The sequence below is a fragment of the Oculina patagonica genome, chromosome 1 (assembly GCF_052425735.1).
Source record: "Oculina patagonica isolate OP01 chromosome 1, crgOcupat, whole genome shotgun sequence".
Taxonomy (NCBI): Eukaryota; Metazoa; Cnidaria; class Anthozoa; order Scleractinia; family Oculinidae; genus Oculina; species Oculina patagonica.
Window position 1 is genome coordinate 35380698 of NC_135758.1, and position 25542 is coordinate 35406239.

Below are 25542 nucleotides of genomic sequence, written 5' to 3' on the forward strand. Positions count from 1 at the left end.
CAGTTGTCTCAGGTTTCATTTCGAAAGACGTTTTGTGTCGTTGTACATGACGAGACTTGCGAAACACAGGTCGCTGAAAGACTGGGCCCGAACTTATTTCTGTTGCTAACAAACAAACGCTCGATAAAAATGGCGGATTATGTGAAAAGACTGAAATCGACTGTTTTTTAACTCAAGAACAAGCATCTAAAGTGATTATGGCCCAGACCGAAGTAACACCTCGCCGGTTAATACCAGAAGAAGAGGTATATCGCCAAGTGTTTGAAGCAGAGGTTAGTTTTGTTACTCTGTGTAGCTGCATTTGTTGATGTAAGGATTTGTCAGTGTGCAGTGATCGGTAAAAATATTAAATTTAAAAGCTTAGTTACTAGATGGAAAGTACGCTCATAACTTATTTGTTAACTTACTTAAGCAGTTTTTAAACTACATTTGTTGTTGATGCCTAAAACTTCACGGTACATTTTTACGTACAAATGAATTTAAAACAAAATGGCTTGCAAAAAAGTAAAATCTGACTTGCATAATTGTAGAATTATGAGGCAGCTGTTTGTGATTGGTACTTGTACACCTTGCTGTCTTGTAAACTACAGTGAAGTAGCAGGCATGCTTGTTCTGCAAGGGATCAACTTGCTGAGGAAGTGTATAGATTAATGATCAGACAGGTTAATCCTGGCATGTTAACTCATATTAATTATTACCGGTAATAATGTTTTGCTGTCAGTGCACATGCTATTAGTTAGTAAATAAACCCCTTCAGGCGGCTGGAATATTGGAGAAAAATGCCAGAGGCTGAAAGATTGTCCGAAAAATGAGCAGTTTGCTGAGAAGCAAAGCTTCGAGACAGGCTTTTAGCTAGGTGGGAGTCCAGGAGTCCTATGGAAGGCCACTTATCACAGAAATTTAATATGAATTACTGTGTACAGAGTTTTTTTTCAGCAAATTTGGAAGTTTTTAGACACCTTTGTACTCATAACTGCAGAAAAACACCTTGCATGCTCCTCAGGTCCTCCTATGGGGACAAAGTCAGGCTTTATAAAAATTTTGGACTCCCACTTTTTTATATCCTAGCTAAAAGCCTGCTTCGAGAGCAACTGTGAAATTTGATAGTGTTCTCTGTTTCGTTTGTGTGAACAGAGACATTATTAGGTTGAGGTTCACTTTTCAACAAAATACCTCTTACAAGAAGGTCAATATACATTTATTTCTATGTCTGGACCAAAATATATGGTCGTATACTCTTCTCTGATCTTCCCTTTTAGACAATAGGAGCATGGGGAGATAAACTCTGTTCTTGTTTTACATGTACAACTGTATTTTTTATCTTTAATGTCGCCTGTGTTCTGCTATTATTTAAGGTTAGCCTAGTAGAAGCACTTGAAAAGGAAAGGCCATCACCCAAGCCAAGGTCTGCACCACTGTTACCACTGGTCAGAGAATCCAGGGCTGTGACTGGTCATGGTATTCTGACAAGTCGGCAAAAGAGATGGATGCATGGCCGACCAAATGAGGGTAGCATCGAGAATCCTGTACATTTCAAGTAAGTAAAAATGGAAATCTAGTAGATCCAGGGATACTTACATTTGCTAATGTGGGTGAGGAGTAGAGTATATTGGTCCCTTGCATGCGTTTTTTCAGAAACAAAGTGCAAACAAGCCAAAAAAATACAGGGAAAAGTTTTACTACTAAATTGAAAAGTGTATGCAAAAGTTCAGGCACTAATTTGAAGAAAAAAAAATTTACCCCAAAAAGTCACTTAGCATAACTTCTTGCACCAAGCCATTCAATTGTGGGTGGGGGAGGCCTAGAGTAAGATGTGAGCCCCTTCCTGCTTCGAAAAGAAGTGATGAGGGTAAAAATAAAAATTCACTGGGGGATAGACATGTATGTCTGTATATCTCAGGCATAAACAACAATGTAAAAGAGGAGAGGAGGGGGAGGGGGGAGGCTATGCTTTCCCAGATCAGCCTCTCCTGGATTACCCTCTTAGGCAATTACATGTAGATTAGATTTTTTTTTAATTTAAACCAGTCCAGAAAGGGATTGATTACAATATGTTTTTACATGTAAGTGTTTTAATTTTAATTTCACATGACAGATATGCAGCTCTTGATTCCTTGCAAAACACCTCCAAACCAGATAGTTTTTTTGAAGCTATAGAAGTTAGAGGACTTCCAGACACACCAAGTAAGTACAGTTGTGTATTGTATTTGCTGTTAAATTCTAATCTGACTCACTAAGTAAGATATGAAACTGGTAATAAGAACAAAAGTTCCAAAGTTACTGCGTGGCACTAAAACATAAAGGTGTAATAAAATGGGTAAGAAAGTGCCAAAAAAGATTTTTTTGAAAAACCAGACGTTTCGGGCAATAGCCCTTCTTCGGTGGTAAACGTCGCCAAAGAAAATGCGAGTTATTTTGCATTTTCTTTGGCGACATTTACCACCAAAGAAGGGCTATTGCCCGAAACGTCTGGTTTTTCAAAAAAATCTTTTTTGGCACTTTAATTTCTTACCCATTTTATTACACCTTAAAGTTTATGAAACTGGTATCTTGCTGTTAAAATTTTCTTATAATATTTGCTATTATATTTTACAGAAACTACTCAGAATAAGACAAATATAATTGAAAGACTAGAAGCAAGCAGGAAGGAACGGTGTGTTAGACTTAACTGTGATTTAAAACTGACTTTTTGTATTTATTAAAAGCGTTATTTTAATTTAGTGCTTCAATTTAAAAAACCTTGATTTTATTTACATTTTGAAAAGCAAGTTACATCTTTCTTTTCTTTAATTTTAAGACATGAATCATATTTGGAAGATATGTATCAAGAATTTGGAGTCATCAATGCTGTAAGTTTATATCCCTATGAAATGTTCATTTTGTTGGACAGAGTTTGAAATTTATTTAGTGGGAAGGGTTAATTACTGGGGGTCCAAGTGAAATTACTACCATCTTGCAAATTACAGTACTAGTGGAACCCTGTTAATACGGCCACCAATATTAATGGGCCATGGAAATTTGGCCATAACAGGGTGCAGGGTCAAATTTCATGACTGGTCTACTAAGTCTCCCGGGGTCTACTTCAAGTGACGTAACAATTGCACTTCTTAACAACTATTTTTTAATACGTGTAAACATCCCAACTGCAGATATACAGTATAATTAAAACTATTGAAGATTTCATCGGCACATTATAAAATATAATGGAAAAATGAACATAACAGTGGATTGAAAAATGGGTATTTGGTTCCAGTGGCTGTATTAATGGGGTAAAATAATAAAGGATTATACAAGTTGTGATTTCAGAATGTGGCCGTTGCCCATGTTTTTCACCGGGACAAAAAAAGTGACCGTAATATTATGAGGTGGCTGTATTAACGAGTTGGCCATAATATAAGGCGGTGCTCCTCTGTATATTATATAATATTAGTATACAAAACATTAAATTCCCCTCAGTTCTTACATTACAGTATATCAACTTATTTGTACCAGACTAGCACATTATTTGTGCAGTTACATGTACACGTAGAAAGGCATCCTTACATGTTTCCTTCATAATCATTTGCATGAAATTGTGTATTAAGTCTTTACTTTGCTTTGTAAGAGAAAATTACATGTTTGTAAACTAGATACAGTTGAAGCTCTCGTAAGCGGACACCCTCGGGACGCGAAAAAGTGTTCGTAACTGGAGCTGGCCGCTTACGAGAATGGTTCTCGTAAGCGGCCACTAGAGGTGTAGGGGATAGATGGCCGCTTACGGGAGCTTGCCCAGCTAACAATAACCTGATGGACGTAGATGACGACAAAACAAACACTGAAATATGGTACTGTTATTACTGTAAAATCATTGTGACAAACGGCGATGTAAAGTCGATTGATAAAAATAAGATACAGAGGCTTTTTATAGGACTTTCTTTGGGGTGTCCGCTTACGGGAGCGCAAAAACAAAGAAAAAGTCTAAGTCGTAATCTGTGAAAGTGTCCGCGGCCGCTTACGGGAATGTCCGCTTATGAGAATGTAAAAATACAGAGTTTGTATGGGAGCTAAAACGGGGTTTCAAACAAGGCGACCGTAAGTAGAGCTGTCCGCTTACGAGAGTGTCCATTAAGAGAGCTTCGACTGTATAAAGCTTTTAGCACTGTAAGAAGACAATCTCCAGGGTTCCTACCTTTCACACCCTAGCTATCAATACAAGCCAGACTAGAACTGCTAAGGTCAGGGAAAAATTTAATGACACATGCAGATAAAATAGAAAATTTAAGGATAGGTGAAATTGTTTCTTTTCAACTTTACATTTCAGGAGTTGGAGCCACGTATTCTTGAATCGTGTGAGAATTTAAAAGAGCTTTTACTTGAAAATGATTCAGGTAAATCAATCAACTTGATATTAAATTAGAGCAGCTGAATTATCATTTTATTCCCAACTTTTTTTTTAACTGAGTACTAATAATATGAAATTTAAATGAATCCTTGATGCAAAAAATTAATATTGACTTTCATTTTGTCTGAATATTTCAGAAATTGAGCGGCTACTGCAAACAATAGAAAGTGATGATGTAAGTGATACAACATGTAAAATTGATGTACCGGTAAAATGTAGTTGAATTGCAAAAACTAATACGGTTGTAACCAAGCTAAGGCTTGAAGCTTGTCAATAAAGTTTATGTTCATGAGAAATTAAATATACATGTACATTGTAGTGTATGGCAAAGTTTTTTTTAAAAGTAGATGTCAGGCTGCTTGTTCATGGCTGCATGTACAATATCAATTGTCTTTTTGATTAACAGTATACATTGTTATTGTATATGTAAGCTTCAAAATGAGTGATACTATGAAACAAACTTACTTTTTAGTTTTGTAAAAAATGGCTCGTTTGTTGTAGGACCTCCTGCTTCACAACTTAGCTGACTTAGAAGAACTGTGGGAAAACATTTCAGAGCATTCTGTTCATCGACAAACATGGATTAGGGAGTTAGATGGCACTCTGGAGCAGGTGGAACATGACAGGGGAAACTTGGTCAGTGTAGCGACTTAGCATCATAATCATGCAGTTCGTGCAAAGCACTGCAAAAACATTATGCAGTGCTGCTGCTAAATGTACAAATCAGGGCTGTAACTAGCAAGAGGCAAGACAAGGCACTTGCAATTGCCTTGTCTTGTTTTCAGTCCAAAATTAAAAACAAAATAGTTTAGTTGGGAAAATAATCCCCAGTTGAACAGAATTGATTTTTTTTAAGAAATACCTTTTGAAAATGTTTAACAAAGAGTTTCAGAGCTTCTAGCTCTCCAAACTTTCTGGAGGGCACGCCCCAGAACCTACAAGCAAGATCTTGCCTTGTCTATGCCAAACGTCTGGTTACTGCATGACTCAATCATGAAATAACTGTTTGGTAGCAATGTTGGTTAGCCTGCAATGCAGGCGTTTTTTGTTAGCAAGTGTTGGGTAATTTTGTTTGCGTATTTGGCCTTTTAAGATGAAAGAACAAGGCCCCATTCAGCCTCACTTATACTCCCTGGGACGCTTTTTTAATCTCTCCCCAAGACACTCCAGAGTTTGAATCCAAAATGATGCTCGCCTGATCAATATGGACTCGCAGTGCTTAAGTGCGCCTGCATTGCAGGCTACGATGTTGGTCTGTTTGAATTACATTATACATTGTATATTTACTGTGACAGATCCGTGAGACTTTGAAAGGCTACAACAAAGTTCTTGAAAGAGTAGCACACTTGATGCCACCTGATGTGCACAGATTACTGGAGAAGGAAGCTCAGCGAGTTAATTCCACTATTCTGATGAACAAGAGAGCGTATGCTGACCTCACTTCGCATCTACTGAGTGGTAAGAAAATTGTTTTTTAATTACAGCGTTTTTCTAACTGTTGTCATAAAGCTAAGACCAATGCCTGACATTTGACAAAGTTTTTGTATGGTTTTGGTCAATCACATCAAACGCAAATAATACCAGAAACCAATCAAAACTCGAAGTTAAAATGTATAATCGGCGTTAAGTGCGGGAAAACGTACGTAAGGCTAAATGGTTAAAAAGTAATTATATGTCTTTAGAGCAGTTTTCAATCGAGTGTAGTAAAACTAAAACCAAAGTTGTCGCTCTGGCCAATTACAAAAGGACGCAAACAATCCAGTGAACCAATGAAAACTCAAAGCATACAATTATACATGAGGCCGGCAAGAACCACAGGAAAATGTAACAAGCGATGTACGATTAGTTTTAGTTTTACTTCTGATTGCTGAGAAAGTGACCTAAGTGCTTTAAACCAACCAGGCGCACTAGGCGTATTATTGCAAAAACCTAAGCAAACGCGAATTTCTTTTCAGACTTAAGTGAAAACGGCTCTATTGATAAATGTATGGTATTTGCCAAGTTATTTCCATGCAGCATGATTTAACCAATCATACATAATCCTCTTTGCGCCTAAGAGGCACATAATCATAGCAAACCATAAATTTATCAAGAAATACATTAAATTACTAAAACATGACAAAGGAAAACTTCTTGAATTTGAAGCTGATGTTGAACGCGAGAGGCAGTGTTACATCTCCTGGCAAAGACGAGTGGAGGACTGGAGACTGCTGAAGTGTCAAGTGGCTATAGAGAAGTTCAAGTAAGTCAGTTGTTAAGATAGCATTCAAGACCAAGTACAGAAAATTCACAATCAGTACTGTCTTGTAACGTTGATCTCATCAGCAGCGGCTGGCTACAGAACAGCATTGTCAAAAACATCATCTGTGTAGTAAAAAAAAAAAAAAATGAAAAATGGTAAAAGATAGTTTTTCAGCCGTGCAGGTATCCCTTCACGTCTGTGATAGCATTACACTGTATTTGCGACACATACCGTAATGATTCGATTTAGCGCCCTCCTTCCAATAAGCGCCCCCTTTCAAATAAGCGCCCCCCTTCGAATGTGTTTTTGTCAATAAGCGCCCCTATTCATAGTTCATTAGCATCCCCAGTGACGTCATTAGCATTATATAATAAAATGGAATTAATTAGAATTGTCAGTTGTTGCGAACGTTGGCCATGGATAGACTAAGCGAAGTTTTCGAAATGCTGCTCCCGACTAGCGTGGACGACAGGATCCTGCCTCAACTATTTTTAGTTTAGCCATCTGTGACAACTCAAGTTCCTCCAGCTTCTGTCTCTGCACCGGTTCCTGTATCGTCGGCCGTTAACGCGTTTTACTTTGGTTGTTGTAAGTCTTTCTTCGGCTTCGCAGCCGTCTTTGCTTGATACCAATACAAGTTCTGCTTTGACGTCCCAAGTACCCGCCAAGCCTCTGAAGGAAAGTTTGGAGGTAATTTTTGTACTGCCATATTTTATTCGGCTGAGCGCCGCTGTAGGCTTTTGCTTGGGTGTTTACAGTTCTCGGTTAGGGTTTTTTTCACGCCCACTCGTTTGCCTTTGTTTCTAGCCTATGTGGCGCGTTCCCACATTACATTTCAAATGTTATCCTCGGGCTTTTATTTACTGTTGTCTGTTGTTTTTACCGGCGGCAATTTTGTTTTCGTATTTGGGGAGTAATTTTGCTGTTAGCGTGGTCCATTTTTTCTTGGTTTTGCATTAATTACTCCTGTGTTGGATCCTCAGGGAATTACTCCTGTGTTGGGTCCCCAGGGCCACGTGTTGCACGTTCTGTACAATGGGCGGTGTTTTTTTTTACGACTTTGCAGCATGATTTAATTTTATATTTATATTCTGTTAAATTTTGTTTTTCTTTTGTTTTGCTTGTTTCAGGCAAAACGTTAAAGGATCGAGTCGGGTCGAGTCGGGTCGAGTAATGATGCTCTAGGCCGCGTAGGATCCAATCTCGGAAGTGGATCGAGAAGGGCCTTGTGAAAATCTAGACCGATAAGGATCCCATTTCGGAAGTGGATCGAGTAGGGTCTAGTGATGACGCGTAAGGCCGCGTAGGATCCAATCTCGGAAGTGGATCGAGAAGGGCCTTGTGAAAATCTAGACCGATAAGGATCCCATTTCGGAAGTGGATCGAGTAGGGTCTAGTGATGACGCGTAAGGCCGCGTAGGATCCAATCTCGGAAGTGGATCGAGAAGGGCCTTGTGAAAATCTAGACCGATAAGGATCCAATCTCGGAAGTGGATCGAGAAGGGTCTAGTGATGACGCGTAAGGCCGCGTAGGATCCAATCTCGGAAGTGGATCGAGAAGGGCCTTGTGAAAATCTAGACCGATAAGGATCCCATTTCGGAAGTGGATCGAGTAGGGTCTAGTGATGACGCGTAAGGCCGCGTAGGATCCAATCTCGGAAGTGGATCGAGAAGGGCCTTGTGAAAGTCTAGACCGATAAGGATCCAATCTCGGAAGTGGATCGAGAAGGGTCTAGTAATGACGCGTTAGGCCGCGTAGGATCCAATCTCGGAAGTGGATCGAGAAGGGCCTTGTGAAAATCTAGACCGATAAGGATCCCATCTCGGAAGTGGATCGAGTAGGGTCTAGTGATGACGCGTTAGACCGCGTAGGATCCAATCTTGGAAGTGGATCGAGAAGGGCCTTGTGAAAATCTAGACGGATAAGAATCCAATCTCGGAAGTGGATCGAGTAGGGTCTAGTGATGACGCGTTAGACCGAGTAGGACCCAATCTCGGAAGTGGATCGAGAAGGGTCTAGTGATGACGCGTTAGACCGAGTAGGATCCAATCTCGGAAGTGGATCGAGAAGGGTCTAGTGATGACGCGTTAGGCCACGTAGGATCCAATCTCGGAAGTGGATCGAGAAGGGCCTTGTGAAAATCTAGACTGATAAGGATCCAATCTCGGAAGTGGATCGATCGCGAGATGGGCCTGTTGAACGTTAAGAGCGATGAGGATCCAATAAATAGAGTTGGATCGAGTAGGGTCTAAAGATGATGTTTTAGGCCACGTAGGTTCAATCGAGAAGGGCCTGGTGAATATTTTAGACCGTTGGGGATCCCGGCATGTTGGATCTGCGGCCAGCTGGCCACATGGGGCGTTGATATACCAACAAGCTTTTGGATCGCATGTGTGAAGTATGATGATAGCCGTTTGGCGTTTAAATGATTGAATCATCAATAAACTTGTCATTAACCTCTAGTTTCTGTTTGTTTTTTGCCTCGAGGGATTTTGTTTTGCACGGATACGTTTTCCTTGTCCCGACTCACTTTGGTTCTGGGAAATGACACCACAAGCGTATTGTCTTGCATGACTTGCCCTTGAGTTCGCTAAGCGGGCTATGGTTGTCATTTTCCCTGGGCTTAAGTTTGTCTACCACATTTGTTTGCCTCTCGGTTTTCTCCTTTAGATTTCTTCCTGAGTAGTACAGCTTTGAAATATTGTGTGCTACCTTCTTAACTATGTGGGTAACGCTTTAAAGAGACGTAAGCCCAGGAAAAATGACCGGGTAAAGAGACAGTATATTTGAAGTAAACAGGGTCATAACATGGCATTCCGGGCATTCGCAAATCTTTGCCCTCAAGTATCCCTCAAGTTTTAGGCGGGTGTATTTTATAATCATAAAATCAAGTAGTGTTATTAATAAGTCACAGCAAGAATAATGATGCTTCGAATTCAAAAATGGGGTTTAGGGTTGGTATGGGATAAGAAATAAAGAAGGCATTGGATCGGGTATGGGATGAGGTATGGGATAAGGTATGGGATTTGGTATAGGATTAGGAATGGGTACGTGTAAGGAATAAGATATGGAAGGTATGTTAGGAAGGGAATGGTTGATAAAGGCACAATCTGTGGAGAGGCGCAGTCAGGGGTCACTACCCAATACTTAATGCTAATGAGTGAGCAGGGATGATAATGTACTATTCATAGTTCATTAGCATCCCCAGTGACGTCATTAGCATTATATAATAAAATGGAATTAATTAGAATTGTCAGTTGTTGCGAACGTTGGCCAAAGATAGTAAGTAAGTGGAGGCCTTACGTTATGCACGTAAGTCAATAAAGGTAGTAAGTAAATTAATACTAGGGATAGATGATTTAAGAAGTATTGTTACCGTATCTTAACCTTTATGTTTTGTTTTGTTTTTCTCTTTGTGTGTACTAAATGAATAATAATAAATAAAAAAACGAGGGATAGATGGTGCGCCCACCCACCACTCCCCCTGCTGCTCTTAGTTCTTTCGGCATACCCTCTCGAGCTTTGCTCGTCAGGGGTCACTACCCAATACTTAATGCTAATGAGTGAGCAGGGATGATAATGTACTATTCCAATTAGCGCCTCCATTCTAAAAAGCGCCCCCATTCTTATAAGCGCCCCTATTCTAACAAGCGCCCCTATTGTGGATAACTGCATAGATAAACTCATGAACATTCACCGTACCGTACATGTATATTTACTGCTAAAATGAACAATTCTTTTAAAGTAACTGAACTTTGAACAATTTGTTACCGTTACAGTTTCTGTTATTGTTAGTCATTTTGATATTTATTAAAGTTTTGTTTTAAACATTTGGTTGTTTTTCAAAAAATTAAATAAGCGCCCTGTCCCAAATAAGCGCCCTGCCTCGAATTAGCGCCCTCCCTTGGGGTGCCAAAAGTAAATAAGCGCCCCGGGCGCTAAATCGAATCATTACGGTACGTCCGTTTGTAAAACTGGCATTTCGTGTATATATTGTAGTGAGTACATGAAGAGTTCATCCGTCAAAGAGCCACCAGAACTAAGAAGGAAAATGGAGTTGTTTACTGCAGAGCAACGCACTTTGAACAAGAAAAGATTAGACCTCCTGGAATCGCTAAGGTTTGTTTTAAAAACTTATTTTATCTCTGGTTCTTGACTAACTCGGTTCTTTTAAGATATTACTACTATTCTTTTTAAATTTCATTCGAACGTTGCATTTTGATGTAGATTCAGCATTAAAATCACAGCATACATCAGTATTTACGTGTACTTCCTATGATGAAAGAAAAAATTTCAGTCGTTATTTATAAGGGAGGTCGAGAGTATTATTTATTTATTTATTTATCAATTTTTCTTGGACAATTATGTGCAAGGGGAAAAGACACAAAGAGGTCTCTAGAACCCATGCGAAGCACCAACCCTTCAGGCCAGGCCACAACCACCGTAGCCTGCAGAACAGGCGGATTCGCGCTTCGCGCGACTCGCAAAATCACCCCGAAAAATAATCCGCCTGTTCTGCAGGCTACAACCACCGGTGAACCCCCTACTCTTTTCGAACAGTGATGTGGGTTCTTCAACGTCTCCTACAAAACCATGACACAGAGGATGCAGGAGACAGGACCTACGGTTTATCGTCCTTATCCGAGAAGACTACAAAATGTCTATCTTTTTGCAAATATCATAGCAAGTACTAGTACAGTTGCTTGCTGTTAATATCGTCTTACGCTTTTCAAATCCTTGTTCCACGTACATCTGTTGTACCTCAACGATATTTATCAACACTAGTCCACCTGCGAAATATCCCACCAAAGAAATTTTATTTCCTTTTTTTTAAAACTAAAAGAAGGATGTCCTTGCATTGTAAATCCATGACTTGATTCTCATAGGACTGAAATGGCGTTTTTGTTGTTTGTTGTCTCTTTTTCACAAAGGAACATGAGGCCTCCTAACTCTACCAAATCAGCTGTTTATCAGTGGAACACAGCTCTGACAGACATGTGTCACCAGCTTGGTGAGTTCATTGCCGGTCATAAATAACTCACTGAATGCCCGTCTTTCAGTTGATAGCCTGCAGCAGTTTTGCCCCAGAAGCATTATTTTTCTTTAGTCTGTAGCTCAATATCCAGAAAGAACTTTATTTTAGTTCCAAAAGTGAAGAACTCGTACGAAGAAAATTCAAGATAATTGCACATTTACCGAATCAACGTGTCATTTTCACCCCAGGGGGGGTACTCCGGCTTGTAAATGACGGGGATGATCGAAGGATTTTTTTGGGTTTAAAATTTTCGATTCCGAGATTTTTTTGGGTTGGAAAATTTGGCAAGTAATTTTTTGGGTGACTTGATTTAAATAGGGGATTTTTTTGGGTATTAAAAACGAACTAAAGTCCCTTAGCTCGGCCTTGGCGTATTTATGGTATGAAGAATAAACAAACACGAGCCTTCAATTTTTTATGATTTTCTTTATGTTATATTATTGCCCCTCCTGGCAATTTAGGGGTAATTTGACAAGGGATTTTTTTGGGGGTTATTTTTGGTCCAGGGATTTTTTGGGGTAATGTCGGAAGACTTGGGGATTTTTTTGGGTCCTGAGTTTTGCCTTCATTCGATCATCCCCGTCATTTACAAGCCGTAGTACCCCCCCTGGGATTTTCACACGTGTGTATTCAACTTGTTATTCGATTTCCATTTGCAGAGGAAGTCCATGCTCGATACAAAGACGTCCTACAGGCCGAGTATGACCGTGTAATTGAGCATTGTATGGAAGAAGTAAACAGAGTCAAGGTCTGGTGATTGTAACTCAGTTTGTTGAAATAAAGTAAAAAATGTTGCAGCCTCACCAACGTTGGCCTCTCGCCTCGCGCAGTCTACACGTACCACTAAGGGCTTTCTCACGAGAGAGACGACGAAAATGTTGCCAAACCGTTCCTGCACGACGCGGTTGTGTTATTTGCCTTTAAGTACATCTTGTATCATCAAATGGAATGGCTGCGCATACCTACCCTATCTGTCCTTTTTACACCGAGTTTTACTTTAGGGACGGCTTAAGTGTAGACTGAACAGTTGAAAACAAGGAACAATACCGCAATAAAAATGAACAACAAAACGTTAGAATGCAAAACGTTCTTATATTGTGTTGTGTATTGTTTTCAGGAACAGTTTCGTTCAGGAGGCATCCTTGATGCAGTCAGAACCGAGGAGGTGATCTAGTGTTGTTCAGCATTAAAATACTATTTAACATTGTGTATTAATGTTTTTTCTGCCCGTTGCAGCGCTTCTCTTCCTTTTCGCGACTTTTATAAATCAGACGCCTTTGCTTCAATTCGTAACCGAAAGAGAACAGATCATAACTTGAATCCTACTTTTAGTTCGCCTACATTCTAATCTACAGTGTATGTAATTATGACAGTTATAATTTACATGATAAAAAATTGAATAAGTGGACCCCACTTTTGCAAACGCTGTGCTGTATGTCAGTGTCAATCAGTGTCTTCCTTTCACAAGCAACGCAGAGACGTCGACATTAGTGCGATTGTCGAGGTTTCGTTCCATGAAGTTTGTTTTCATTTATCTTGTCTTTAGGTGATGAATGAATCATTTCTGCCACTTGTCGGTGAAAAGCAAACCAAATTTGAACACGAGATTGACAAAATGGAGGTAAATGTTAAAACTTGAAAAACTTTTATACATAACGGGTTGCCAGATAATCTATTTGCGGCACAAGGAAAGTACTTACATGTACATGTATTCACAAGACCCTTGTTTCCATTTTCAGCGCACGTTGGAAAACATGTGCAGTTTTCACGAGATGATGATCAAGTCGCTGTTCAAATTCGTACAAGGAGCTGCACATTTATGGGACTTACATGAAATTGGCCTGGCTCGACAAGAGAGAAAGCTGCAGGTACAGTTGTATACCCTGTTTTGTGGTTTCGTTATTTGATAAATGCGTGTAGCTTTTTCTTTACTGTAAGTCAAGAAAGTCTTAAATAGAGTTATTTGCCTGGGGAATGAGAAAGGATAGTCTAAGGATTGTTTCCAAAATTAATCAGTCAGAGATTATTTGATAAATACGTGTAGCTTTTTCTATACTGTAAGTCAAGAAAGACTTAAATAGAGTTATTTGCCTGAGGAATGAGAAAGGATAGTCCAAGGATTGTTTCCAAAATTTACCAGAGAATAGTTCAACCAGTCAGACTCGTTGTTTGTTAGTTTGTTTGCTATAATCCTTAATTCTTTAGGGATGAAATTGTAGTCAAACGAGCCAAAGATACGGTCGCACGCCAGAGGAAAGCACGAATTGTATTAAACAGATAGAAGATGGTTTTTGGCCTTGTGTACTCGCTGTCGAAGACAGTACCGGGACGAACAGGAGATACGAACGTATGACTACATATACATGCATAAACAACTCTTAGCTAATGATATGTTTTACACCTAACACAATGAATGTTAATATTAGTCAAGAGGCCAACTCTTTTCTACATGCATTTATTAAAGGGCTTCTTCATTTTTCAGGAACAACTGGAGAAAAATCGACGAGATCACGACGGTGCAAACCAGGCGAGTAAAGATTCCAAAACCACGTGGAACTCAATTCTTGCTGATCGCCATCATATTAACATTTTTTCACGTGTTCCTTTTTGGGTGTAATGTACGTTGACTGCATGTTTTCACGCTTTATTTTTCTGCTGTCATGTAGGTAAAAGAAGCAAATCTGGACATAATTATGGACAAGATGAGGCAGGATTCAAGTGAACAGGTATAATTTATTGAAACGAAGATTTTGATTAGAAAGTGTCTAGCAGAATGCTAGTAGAGCTAATTGTCTTTTGTACAAGGATCATCACTACAATAAAAATCTCTGTTTTTTTTTCAGGCGTTAACGGAAAGCTTGCAGAAGGCGTTATCAGCTTTAGATGAGATTAAACTGCTGTAAGTACAAACATAAAAGGCTAATCTAGTATTCATGATTTTCATTAATCTTCATTTTTTTTGTCATTTGTTTTCTTTTTACAGAGTGTTAGGGGTGTATAATGATAAAATCCGAGACTCGCCGGGAAGCAGAGACCCTTGTTTTAGAATTCGAGGCCGAGACGCTGGGATTGAAGACTTTTACAGCGCTTTGATCTCTGTCTGCTCTAATTGCATCGTAATAAAATTCATTTCTAGATGAATCGGAACGGCAAATTTAAAAGCATTATAGGGCATTGTATCATGATTTTCCTTGTTTTGCGTTGGTTTTATGACAGTTTATTTAGATTAAAGTTTTGCTGGGCTTGAGGGATTTCGAAACACAAAAATAAAATTGCAAAATTCGAGATTCTGAGACCACCTTTACTTTTTTGCGAGCACGAAATTCCGAAACACTTGTTTACGAAGCCGAGATTTCGAGACTCACCTAAAATTTGTGGAGGCTCATTATATTTCGAGGACCATTTCACACCCCTAGTATTTAACGACTTCTTTTATCGCAGGTACAACGATTTCCACAGCCTTCAAATGCAGACTTCGGGTTCTTATCCCGAATTAGTGAACGAAGAGCTCAAGAAGTATGATGGTGAAGTGTGCAAGTATTTCCAAGTGGATCGGAAACAATCGGTGGAATCCAGAACAAAGAGAAGAGATAATAAGATGGGAAAACAAGAGCTGAGCAAGGCAAAGAAAAAAGAAGTAAGAATTTACTGGGATGTCAAAATTGAAACAACTGTGAAGCTAAAACGTGCACCAATGGTTGGCTTCACAAAACTACTGTCAATCAAGGTCACCAAGGGTGCTTACCATTTAGCCATGAAAACCGGAATTTTCAGTTGGAAATTGCAAATGAAATGGTAAATTTTCCGGGAATTCCAGTTGGAACTTGTGGACAACCTCCAAAGGTTGTCCCGCGATTCCAGTTGGAACGACTGGAATTTCCCTTACCATTTGAATTGTAAATGTTAAGAGCCACCTCTTTCGGTTGGTTTGCTGATTTTGGAAAACTCTTACCCTCGTCCTTGCTCTGAGGGTTTTTCTCCCGGTTCGCCGGTTTTCCTCCCTCCACAAAAACCAACGAAAATCATGGTTGCACGTACACATCTTAACGAGCTCCTGAGCTCTTCCGTGTCACGTGGGTAAATAAATTACATTACATTATTCAATGGTCATCCCAACCGGTTCCTTTCGACAATGGTAAGCACCGCAACACAAACGATTGTTCTCAATCTTGTGACGCCATCAGTTGTGTTAGTCGCACGCATGAAACTCGCCTGCAATCAGTTTTCAGCCAATATACCTTATGGTTACTAGACTGTTCACAGTCCCCTATTTTTCCGTGAAGCATCCAGCCCAGCCACCCACGGGGTTTTTGCACTCTCCCCAGTTTTCGCTCGCGTTCGTAAACCAAGATGGCGGCTCGTCGGACTGAACGATCGATCTCTACGACTTCACGGAAAAATAGGGGACTGTGAACAGTCTAGTAACCATAAGGTATAAGTTATGAAATAGCAAAGAAAAGATAGGGATTAAGCAATGATGAAGGTTAATGACTGGAATTGAAAGGAAACGCCAAAAAAAAAAGACAGGGTATATGCATGCGCTTGTCTAGAGAAATTTCTTACTGAGCTTGTGGTGTTGTTTAGAAATCCCCGCCGGCCCAGTCCATTGATGATGTACTGACAACCTCGAACGGTACGACATTCTACATTCTGGTGGAGCCTGGGGAGCACGGTCTGCCTGAGAGTCCAGAGAGTGTTAAGAGTATGAAGACGTGCATGACCTTTCTTACGGATACACAAGGTAAAACTACAACACCATATGTCTCACTGTGATACTCCCTTAAGTTTTGGATTAAGTGTTAATAACAATTTGTTGGCATCTGTCCGTTGGTTTTCCAAACCCCTCTGCCAATAAAACGCAAACAACACACGCACGTACAATTTATCGGTATCTGGCTACCTTATTGTTATTTATTTTCGCGGGAACTTAATTTCGCGAAAATGGAACGGGAATATTTCGCGAGACTTAATTTTCGCGATTTGGCCAAAAATACGTAATTAACAAAAAAATACAATAGAAAACTGTTAAAATTAATTTTTGGGGGTCTTTAATTTCGCGATTTTCAAAAATTCGCGAAAATCGCGAAAATTAAGTCCCGCGAAAATAAGTAACAATAAGGTACTTTGTTTATCCGTTTCTCAGACTAACTCCATTACCGATTGGTCGAAGAGAAGGAGAACCAACACAGATAGCAAAAACCAATCAAATCTTTTATTCTAGTGACAACGGTTTCGCGCTTTTAACCATTTAGATAAAAAATTTTTTAGCCGCCAAATTATATTTGTAAGCTCAAAAAGACAACAAGGGTGATAAAAAAATAATAAATTTCTCAATTCTAAAAGATCAAGTTTGAACCCATTATTTGTTAAGTCCGATTGTCCAAAAAGCAAGAAATTTAACTTTGTCTTTTGCAGCTATGACCTTATATTTTAGATAAAAGTTTACTGTCATTTCAAGTGAAAACCTTTTAATTTAAAAGAAGAATTTAAGCGCTTCCCTCTTTATTCCCAGCGAAGGAGCTAGGGTATGAATTGTCTTCACAGCTTTTGCTTTCGCCATCTCCACCCTCCCTGTTAACTGTAATTTAAATGAAAAGAACATTATTTTGTCTTATTTAGAAGATGATGAAGAAGATACCCTACCGTCTTACATCGAATCAATCGTCATCAGAGAGGAACTTTTCTTGGACCTTAGAAAACAGTAAGTAGCCCTTCTTGATTTAAAACGTGATCAGGCATTAACGAGGAAGATGGCTTCGTTTCGAGGCACTGGTAAAGAGCGCGAAACGCAAGGGGTTTTAAGAGGCTTTGCGCGCCTAGTTTCCCTAAGACTTCTGAGTATGAGGTAGTGTTGTTTTACAATAATCATTGGAAAACGTGCTGCTCAAATTCGCAATATTGGCTCCAAGATCATCCAGCATGTTCAAAAAAGTCAATACATGCTTGAGAAGGACACTGAAGTCTCTTCAAGTGTAACCTCCAACGCAAACGCTCTTTGGGCTTGTCACTTAATCTCTTCTCCCCAAAAGAACGCCTGCCTAGGCTCAGGAGGCTACTTCAAGTGCAGCACGTAACGTTGTATAACTGGCTAATGGTTTGTCTTTATTGTAGCATAAGAATGGAATTTTTAGAGCATCTCGAAGAATGGAAGATTCAAGCCATGGACAGAGCAAACAGCGTGGTAGCGGCTAAGGTAAATATGTGAATCTGCAGTATCTTGACGGTGCATAGTTGTATGTAACTTGTAATCCCTCCGCTTTTCTTCATAGCGCTTGAAACTTATGCTTTGATTCTAAGCCAGTCTTGTTCTACATATTATGAATTTTATTGTGAATTTCTTTAAAAAATTTGGTCGCAAGCTTGCTGACCAACAATGCCAGGGCCCGGTACCTGCTCTGAGAAGTGACTGAACCACGATTTCCGCGGTTGTTAAGTAACACGAAGTAGCCTTTTGACGGAAGCTGACGTAACAAATTTCGTCAGTGCTGGTGCGATATTTTGTGATAATAGTCCAGAGGGCTGCCAGGAATGCAAAATGAAACTTTTTTTTCATTTCTCCCGCAGGTTGAGGAATTAAACAGTGAGTTAGATTTACGGCTTCATCTTCACGAGCCAAGAGCTGCAAGAGCAGAGCAGGATGTACATAATGTGAGAGCAGGTAGGTACACTGCGAGCACTACATGAGCATGCTAGCAGTACTTGTCTGTTATTAACCCTTTAACCTTAAAAAGGGCTCTTGCCTTAACATCTGGTCTCCAAAGAATCTAACGACATATTTTTCCCTCGGTCCTGCAGCGGAATTGGTAATGCATCGAGAGCGAGTTGATCGACACTGCAAGGGTGTTACTACGTCACTGAATGAGTTCAAGGCCAGGTTTCAACAGATGGTAGAGGAACATGATAAGGAGGTTAGTCAAGACTTACTAAAGCAAAGCTGCCAATTAATCAATTGCCTTAGTAAGGACAAGAGACTAAGTCAATTAGCCTTTTACCGTGGATTTGTCTAGATTGAAGTGACGTGCCCGAGGACACAATACAGTAATCCCGTCTAAATAAGCTAATCTAACACTGAACGACTCTATTTTGTTTTCCAGACGGACATTTTCAAACAATCTGTTCAAGAACTTGAGGCGACATTCACTTCAGCGACCAAAACACACGAGTAAGTTTTTTTTCTGTGATGAATGTCACATTAGAATACTGAAAATCAGTCTGGGAAGAGAGTTGCTTCTTACTTAATATGGAAGTTTCACTGTCTTGTACTTTATACTGTTGGGGTAAGAGATAGTGATTATTTCTTATGTCATGAATGCAACATTAGTGATGACTTCTGGAATAGTTGTAGTTGCCCCCGCAAGGTTTTGAACCAGAGACCAAACCCCGAGTCCGCGCGTATAATATCCGCATATACAGAAAAAATCTCGATTTGCCCAAAGTGAGCGCACAAATAATATCGGGTGTTTTGTAGAATGCCCGCAGGTGGATATCGGGAGGTGTGACAAATCCCTGTAAGGTGATTGGTCAATATGACGCAAGATAAGCGAGTGTCTGGGTGGTGATTGACTGTAGTAACGGATGTGCAGAACGGAAAAAACTGATTAACAGCGGGGGCAGCCGTAGTGTCAACTCGGTCTAGTTTATAGTTTTAACACTAAAATGTTGTAAGAGTAAATTAAGAATGACTGTATTATAACTGTTCCTTCAGATTGTTAGTGATCCAAGATCAAGTTGCCGGGCGAGTTGAGCAGGTGAGAAATCTTAAATGCAATTACTACACGTTTGTATAATTCAGTACTTCTTGTGGCCATTACACTGCAGCTGGTGTCATATCTCTTCTCTGTAAAAGTCCTTTTCACTCTTAACTTGCCGGTGTTTCGTGCCAGAAGCCTATATCCTTGCTAATTTGTCGACTTGTGCTCTGTTTTTTGATTTGTTTCTTTTTTGTCCGTAGTACATGGATGTGATCCGAACTTCGCTGAGAAAGTTTCGTCACGATCTGGATGATATGCTGAGCACTCTACGGAACTCCAACGCAAGATTCAGGAAGACATTTAAGTAAGTACTTATCTTTGCGCCTGTGAGCTAGTACAGCTGTATAAGGTTGCTATTTTGCAGCATGCGGGAGTAGGGGTGGCGAAACTGATAATAGTTTTTTTTATTATTACTATGTTTTATCACGATTTTTTTTTATCAATGGTGTTGGATTGTCAGCCTAATGAAGCCTAGTGTCAGCCTTTAAGAAGTGAAATTTTTTTTTTTTTTTACATCTTTGAAGCACGAGCAAACTAGTAAAATTGGAATGGGCGGAACATTCCGTGAAATACGTTTTCCTCTTATTTTACTGAATCGGCCCTTTGGCATAAATGACGTTAGAAATTACGTTCTTACTTAAACTTACGATGCTACGCATTTTCCCTTTCCTTAATCCTCCCGTGTATTATCCCCGTTAGCAAATGCTCTCTCCCCTCTTCCGCGTGACATGAAGCAATAAGAACGTGTACTTGCGGTTTAGGTTAGAATACTCCTCTTTCCCCTCCCCCCCCCCCCCCCCCCACTGTTGTTCCTGGACTGTAACAGATTTGTTACTGAACTCAAACTGTGATTCTCATCTCTTTAGAGTATTTTCTGATGGCGGTAATTTTTCAACGGATGAGGTTGATGAGTACAGAAAGAAACTGGTGAGTGCCTGTTTCTTTGTCTGTGTTTGATCTCCTCGATTATCCAATACAGGCTACGCACCTTACTGTGACTGTACTTTCGCATTATAGGAACGTATGGCGAGTAAGATCGACTCTTCAGAGGGATCGTTTATGGCTGAACTGGAGGGAATGGAGTCCAAGAGACTTGAGGCAGCTACTGACTATGCCGGCAAGTTGGAAGATAGGTACGCTAAAAATAGTTCACTTATATTACAAGCTGAAGTTTTACCGCGACGATTAACTTTTTGCTTATTGCAGGTTCCCTCTGCATTCTCCTACTCTTATGTTAAGTTAGGTATATGTGAATGCTTCTAATACAATTTTTAGAAGTCTTGATTTAGTAATGGCACACCAACCCACAAAATAAACTCCCCCCGAGATAAGCCTTTTCCTCTTACAATCCCTTTGATACCCAGTGAAAATTAAGATACGAAAGCCACAGGCTTCACCCAGTAAGCAGGGAATTTATTTTATTTGTTGCTTTGCTCTGTAGGTTTAAAAATCATTTGTTTGACTTAACATTCATGGAAAAAGTGACAAGATGGCTGACCAACACACAAGTCAAGGTCAAAAGCGAAGTAAGTTATTAACAGAATATACTTGACTAAAAGATTAAACAAAACAAAGACTCTTTAATTCAGTTTGTTGTTTGTTATAAGGATGAATATCTCTCTGTTAATGTGTGCTGTGTTCTCAAATGATGTTTTCTGTTTTTTCATAGGTCGCATTCAGTAATTCTCAAGCCAAAAAGCTCGCTATCTATCTGTCCACGTTTGAGCGCCATATTGATGCGGTTGAAAAACCCAATCTTGACAAAGAGGTGAGGCGCATGCTGTATCAAATAAATGAGATCCAATTCCGTTTAGTTCCATAATCAAAATGGTTATTCCCCTTTCTGATTGTCATACGTATCGTCCAATGTCAGCTCTAAGAATTTGGAAAACAATGACAGGGCAATACCTCCTTGGTTGCCAATCAGCTGATTTCCTGACAATTTTTCGATAAGCGCCTCTATGCAAAAAAAAAAAAAAAAAAAAAAAAAAAAAAAAAAAAAAAAAAAAAATCAGCTCGTCGTCCACAATCCGTCTTGACCTTATTTCAGGATCTTCGATTAAGATGACTTTTACATAGCAAAAATATCAATGCTGTTTATTGTGTGTGGTGTTAGTAGAGTAAATAAGTTTTATTTTTCTGTCCATTTGTTTTCTCCAGCAAGTAACAGCTCGTGAGGTGCAAAGCAGCCTCATTCCAATTCTCCAAACATTCCACGAGAGGTCCATGTACTTGAATTGTCTTCTAAACCCAGCCACGCCAAGTTTAGCGATACTGCAGGCTGGACTCAAGAAAAAAGAGGAGAAAAAGGAAGAAGAGAAAAAAGAAGACAAAGGCTCTAAGGGAGCACTCAAGTTAGTTTGAATCTGTTTGAGAAGCGTGTGCAATGTCGCTTAATTCTTATAAGAAATGTCTGTTTGTTTGTTTCTCTGTTAGATGTTAGGTAATTCAATAACGTTCCCTGGTGGATTTGCTAAGTGATACAAACGGCTTAGGAGGCCATCGATTAGTTTAGAAACACGGAAGGGAATCTCAGTTTGCATATTTCCTGGTTTCTGACTGGTCAGAATAGTCTCCCTGCTGCGTTCTATGTACTTAATGATAATAGATTGTCGACATCGTCATACACTTCTTTGAAGTAAAGAGGTCTTCAAATGTGTTTACTCATTCTTTTTTTCGTAAAGCTTTCTTCTTGAAGAGCACCCAACCGGTATCTGGGAGGCCATGGGTTCGATTCCCGTCGGGGACTCAGAATTTTTCTTTGTCCCATGCTCGTGTCATGTTGAACAATTTTCTTCATTATTTATCACCGAGCTTGAAATTTACCATCTTTATTATTTACCCAGCTTTCTTCTTGTTCCTTCAAATCCGTTGCCATGTTGAGTGGAACCTTTCTTACCCAACGTTTTCTTTCCTTCTTGTGCTTTCGGTTGTTTAAGCGCGAGCTCATCTTTCCCGGCTAAGAGCTTAACTTGACCAAGAAGGAATTATCTCTAATTTCATTGTGCTATGCTTCTGTGCAGGGAGTAGATATAAATTATTCTCATTATTCACTTATTTCTCTTTCTTCTGAATATTCTTTCATTCTTTCTCTTGCATTTCAGTTAAAGGTTCTAACGTTCAAAACGCCCAGGGTTTTTCTACTATCCTCCCCAGTTTAACTACTTGCAAACCTTCGTATCTGTACCTTGCAGCACTTTATCTTCTCTGACTACCTTTGTGCATCCTTTTTTTTCATTCTTGTCTTTCAATTCTTTGGCTCTCTCTCTCCTGCTTATCGTCTGTCAGTACTATCGGGAAGAAGAAGCGGAAGATTTATACACAGACTCCAGTGAAGATAAACTGAATCCCACCGTTCAGACCCCTGTTGTCAAACACACTATCTTGTCTTGGCGTCGAGCGTACAACTTCCCTTCGCCAGAGAATTTTCGTCACTTTGTTGAGAGTCCTTTCTCACCGACGCATACTGAAGGAAAGGCTTCTCCAAAGTATGTTTGCTGTCAATTCTTTCAGAACTTCTTTTTTTATCTTTTACTTTGTATCTTTCTATTAGGAATGGTGGTTTTTGAGAATTAATCCTTCTTGTAATGTTTTTCATGGTTCTTCCGGAGAAACCCGCGTGTAACTTTGCTCAGACATGTGTTGTGTTTATGTTGTTTGCTGCGTTATTGCTATTATCCACAAGTTTGTGCGGCATTCTTTTACTACTTGAGGAGGTCCAATTTGCGGTAAATGGTCTGTATTTAAGAAATGTAAAACGCACACCCTTGTGTTACAAGAGTACGTTTACTAGGTCAATTTAAAAGTCTGTATAAATAAATCTTAGCCACTGAAAACCAGACGTAGTTTTGCGTACTCTGTTGGCATCAAACTTAGTTAGTGCAAGGTGATTATGGCGGAGAAAGAAAATCGAGGCGCCTGAGGAGGAGGCTGGCCTAATGGTTAGCGCGCTAGAATCCGGATCGAACGGTCCAGATTCGAGCCCTGGCCGGCGTCACTGTGTTGTGTTCTTGGGCAAGACACTTTACTCTCATAGTGCCTCTCTCCACCCAGGTGTATACATGGGTACCGGCGAAATAATGCTGGAGGTACCCTGCTATGGACTAGCATCCCATTAAGGGGGGGGGGGGGGGGGGTGAGAAGAATTCACTATCACTGTTCATCTGTTGTATTTTTTTCTTCAAATCTTCCTACTCATAATTTGTTATCTATTGTAACTTTTATTTTTTTTTTCGGCTATGTGCGCTTTTGTCCATCACAGATCAAAGAAAAGCAAAAGGAAGATCTCCCAGAAAGTGTTAATAGAAAGCAACGAGACACCAGATTCCACTGAACCCCAAAACGGAGAAGGCGTGAAACCCAAAAGTACTCGTGAGTGACAGAATCATTTTGTATTTGTCGAATATACCAGTTGTTTGTTATTGTGCTTCAGAAGCGGTATGTGTTCTCCATGTAGTTTTGAATTCTCGGTCGTGCGTATAAAGTAATCTCACAAGCATAAGGCCATTTCCGAGTTACCCAATGCAATGCGTCTGTTTCAAATCGAGTTTACGTGCGAAACCATTCGTATGAAAATGAGTTTGATTTGCATGAAAATGGACCTTTAGGTGAAACTCATTTTCATATGAATGGTTTCGTATGTAGACTCGTTTTGAAACAGAGGCAAAGGGTAACTCGGAATGGCCTAGTACATTTGCCCTTGCTACACAATTGTCACGTGTAAACATTTGCAAGTGTTGTAAGTTTAACGTGCTTTAACTTGAAAACCTTACGGAGACTTAACTGCGAAGTGGATCACATTGGTAGTACTAAGGACGCACTGCTTTAAGTTTTGTCACGTCCCCTTTGCCACTTTTAGCGTCTCATACTTTTTGCAGAGCGGCCCTGAGTTATGGCCTGGCCAATCCTCTCAGTGATGTTCACGCGACGGTGTTCTGTTAAACTGTATACATTACTTCGTCGGATTACTATAAACCAACCATGTTTAACGTGTACGAAATGTTCCGCGATGCGTGTATTTGTACAAGTTTGTTTCATTATAACAGAGAGCATGTCATACACTTACGTTGCTACCGTTACTTCAGTGATACATCAGTCTAATCTGGTTTTATTTTGTTAATGTTTATTTCCAGCGTCTCTCTCGAGGGCAGCCAAGGCCGCAGAGAGTGATGGGAGGCCAAAGACAGTCCCAGCAGCCCCAGGCGAGGTAATTTTAGGGCGTTTTAGGCCTTTTTGATGTAATTATTAAAAAAATTATATAGCTTTTACCACGACACCCAGTACTCTGACATGTCTGAATACCACCCACGATTAAGACGCGTGAAGCTTAATGTATACACCACTTCTTCTATCTGCTAGTTCTTTTATAACATGGATTCCACAGTAACAATTGACTCTTGTAGCTACTGTAAACTTGGTTCTTGAGTATCATACCACTGGCGACAAATTTCTATGGTGTACCGGCGCAGTAATCCAGTAAACCATAAACTTACATACTGGTCTGTTAGGAAGTAATCGTTGTATGAATCATTGTTTTTTTTAAGCTGAGTCACAAGCTTTCTGATCTGGACAAGCAGGCTGGAAGACAGAAGAGCGCTGGGTGAGAAAATCAGTTTTTGTTACATATTATTTCGTCACTTTTCTTATAGCCTTGTCAATTTTTCTCGTATTGTTTCCATTTTCTGATTGATCGACTCGATTAGGAAACTCTCCAGGAAGTAGTCGACAATAAAATTGTTTTTTTTCTTTTTAAAGTGTTTTGACTTTATTTTATTGATTTTTTTAGAAATCGTAAAGGAAGTGCATCCAGACGTGACCCACTTGGACCCAGATATGACAAGAAGTACTTGGTGTTCGGTGAAAAACTGGAAGAAGGAAGGTACGAGATTCAACATATTTATTTCTTAAAATAGCGACTCCCTTTCGTTGTTCTTCCAGGCGTCTTTGTTGTTTTTTGTGCATTGTAATAAGTCCTTGCGTTGTCGGTGTCTTGCCCATTTAAACACTTTTCTTTTAGTTTGTATTCTTTGCTTTTACTTTGTATATTTTGTTGGTGTCGTGCGTTAGACGATTTACAGCTCGGTTTAGTTCTTTCGATATTCTATTTGGCGTAAACGTAACATGAAAACAATA

The 25542-nt window shown here is 39.7% G+C and overlaps 2 protein-coding genes across 3 annotated transcripts in view; one reads left to right on the top strand and one right to left on the bottom strand.

Moving 5' to 3' along the window:
- The window catches only part of LOC144666360 (uncharacterized), a 66025-nt gene that overhangs the window by 14976 nt on the left and 25507 nt on the right, over positions 1-25542 (bottom strand). The gene's annotated exons all lie outside the window — the stretch shown is intronic.
- LOC144642580 (coiled-coil domain-containing protein 180-like) lies at positions 119-25322 on the top strand. The gene is made up of 37 exons (XM_078501609.1): positions 119-272; positions 1356-1537; positions 2096-2184; positions 2596-2653; positions 2798-2849; positions 4301-4367; positions 4519-4556; positions 4883-5017; positions 5677-5839; positions 6527-6623; positions 10624-10743; positions 11556-11635; positions 12319-12407; positions 12777-12824; positions 13206-13280; positions 13399-13527; positions 14142-14186; positions 14326-14385; positions 14503-14558; positions 15101-15296; positions 16244-16400; positions 17279-17360; positions 17771-17852; positions 18224-18317; positions 18455-18567; positions 18754-18821; positions 19365-19407; positions 19611-19714; positions 20277-20337; positions 20428-20543; positions 20852-20936; positions 21080-21178; positions 21571-21764; positions 23672-23781; positions 24543-24616; positions 24954-25009; positions 25196-25322. The coding sequence occupies exons 1-37, from the start codon at positions 198-200 to the stop codon at positions 25320-25322; spliced, it is 3519 nt and encodes a 1172-aa protein (XP_078357735.1). The 5' UTR covers positions 119-197.

What these genes read in the sequence shown, in the direction of transcription:
- LOC144642580 (XM_078501609.1), top strand. Translation starts at nt 198, where the DNA reads ATGGCCCAGACCGAAGTAACACCTCGCCGGTTAATACCAGAAGAAGAG. An exon ending in GAAGCAAGCAGGAAGGAACG is followed by an intron (nt 2,654 to 2,797) that starts GTGTGTTAGACT and finishes TTTAATTTTAAG; the next exon opens with ACATGAATCATATTTGGAAG. An exon ending in AGACATGTGTCACCAGCTTG is followed by an intron (nt 11,636 to 12,318) that starts GTGAGTTCATTG and finishes TTCCATTTGCAG; the next exon opens with AGGAAGTCCATGCTCGATAC.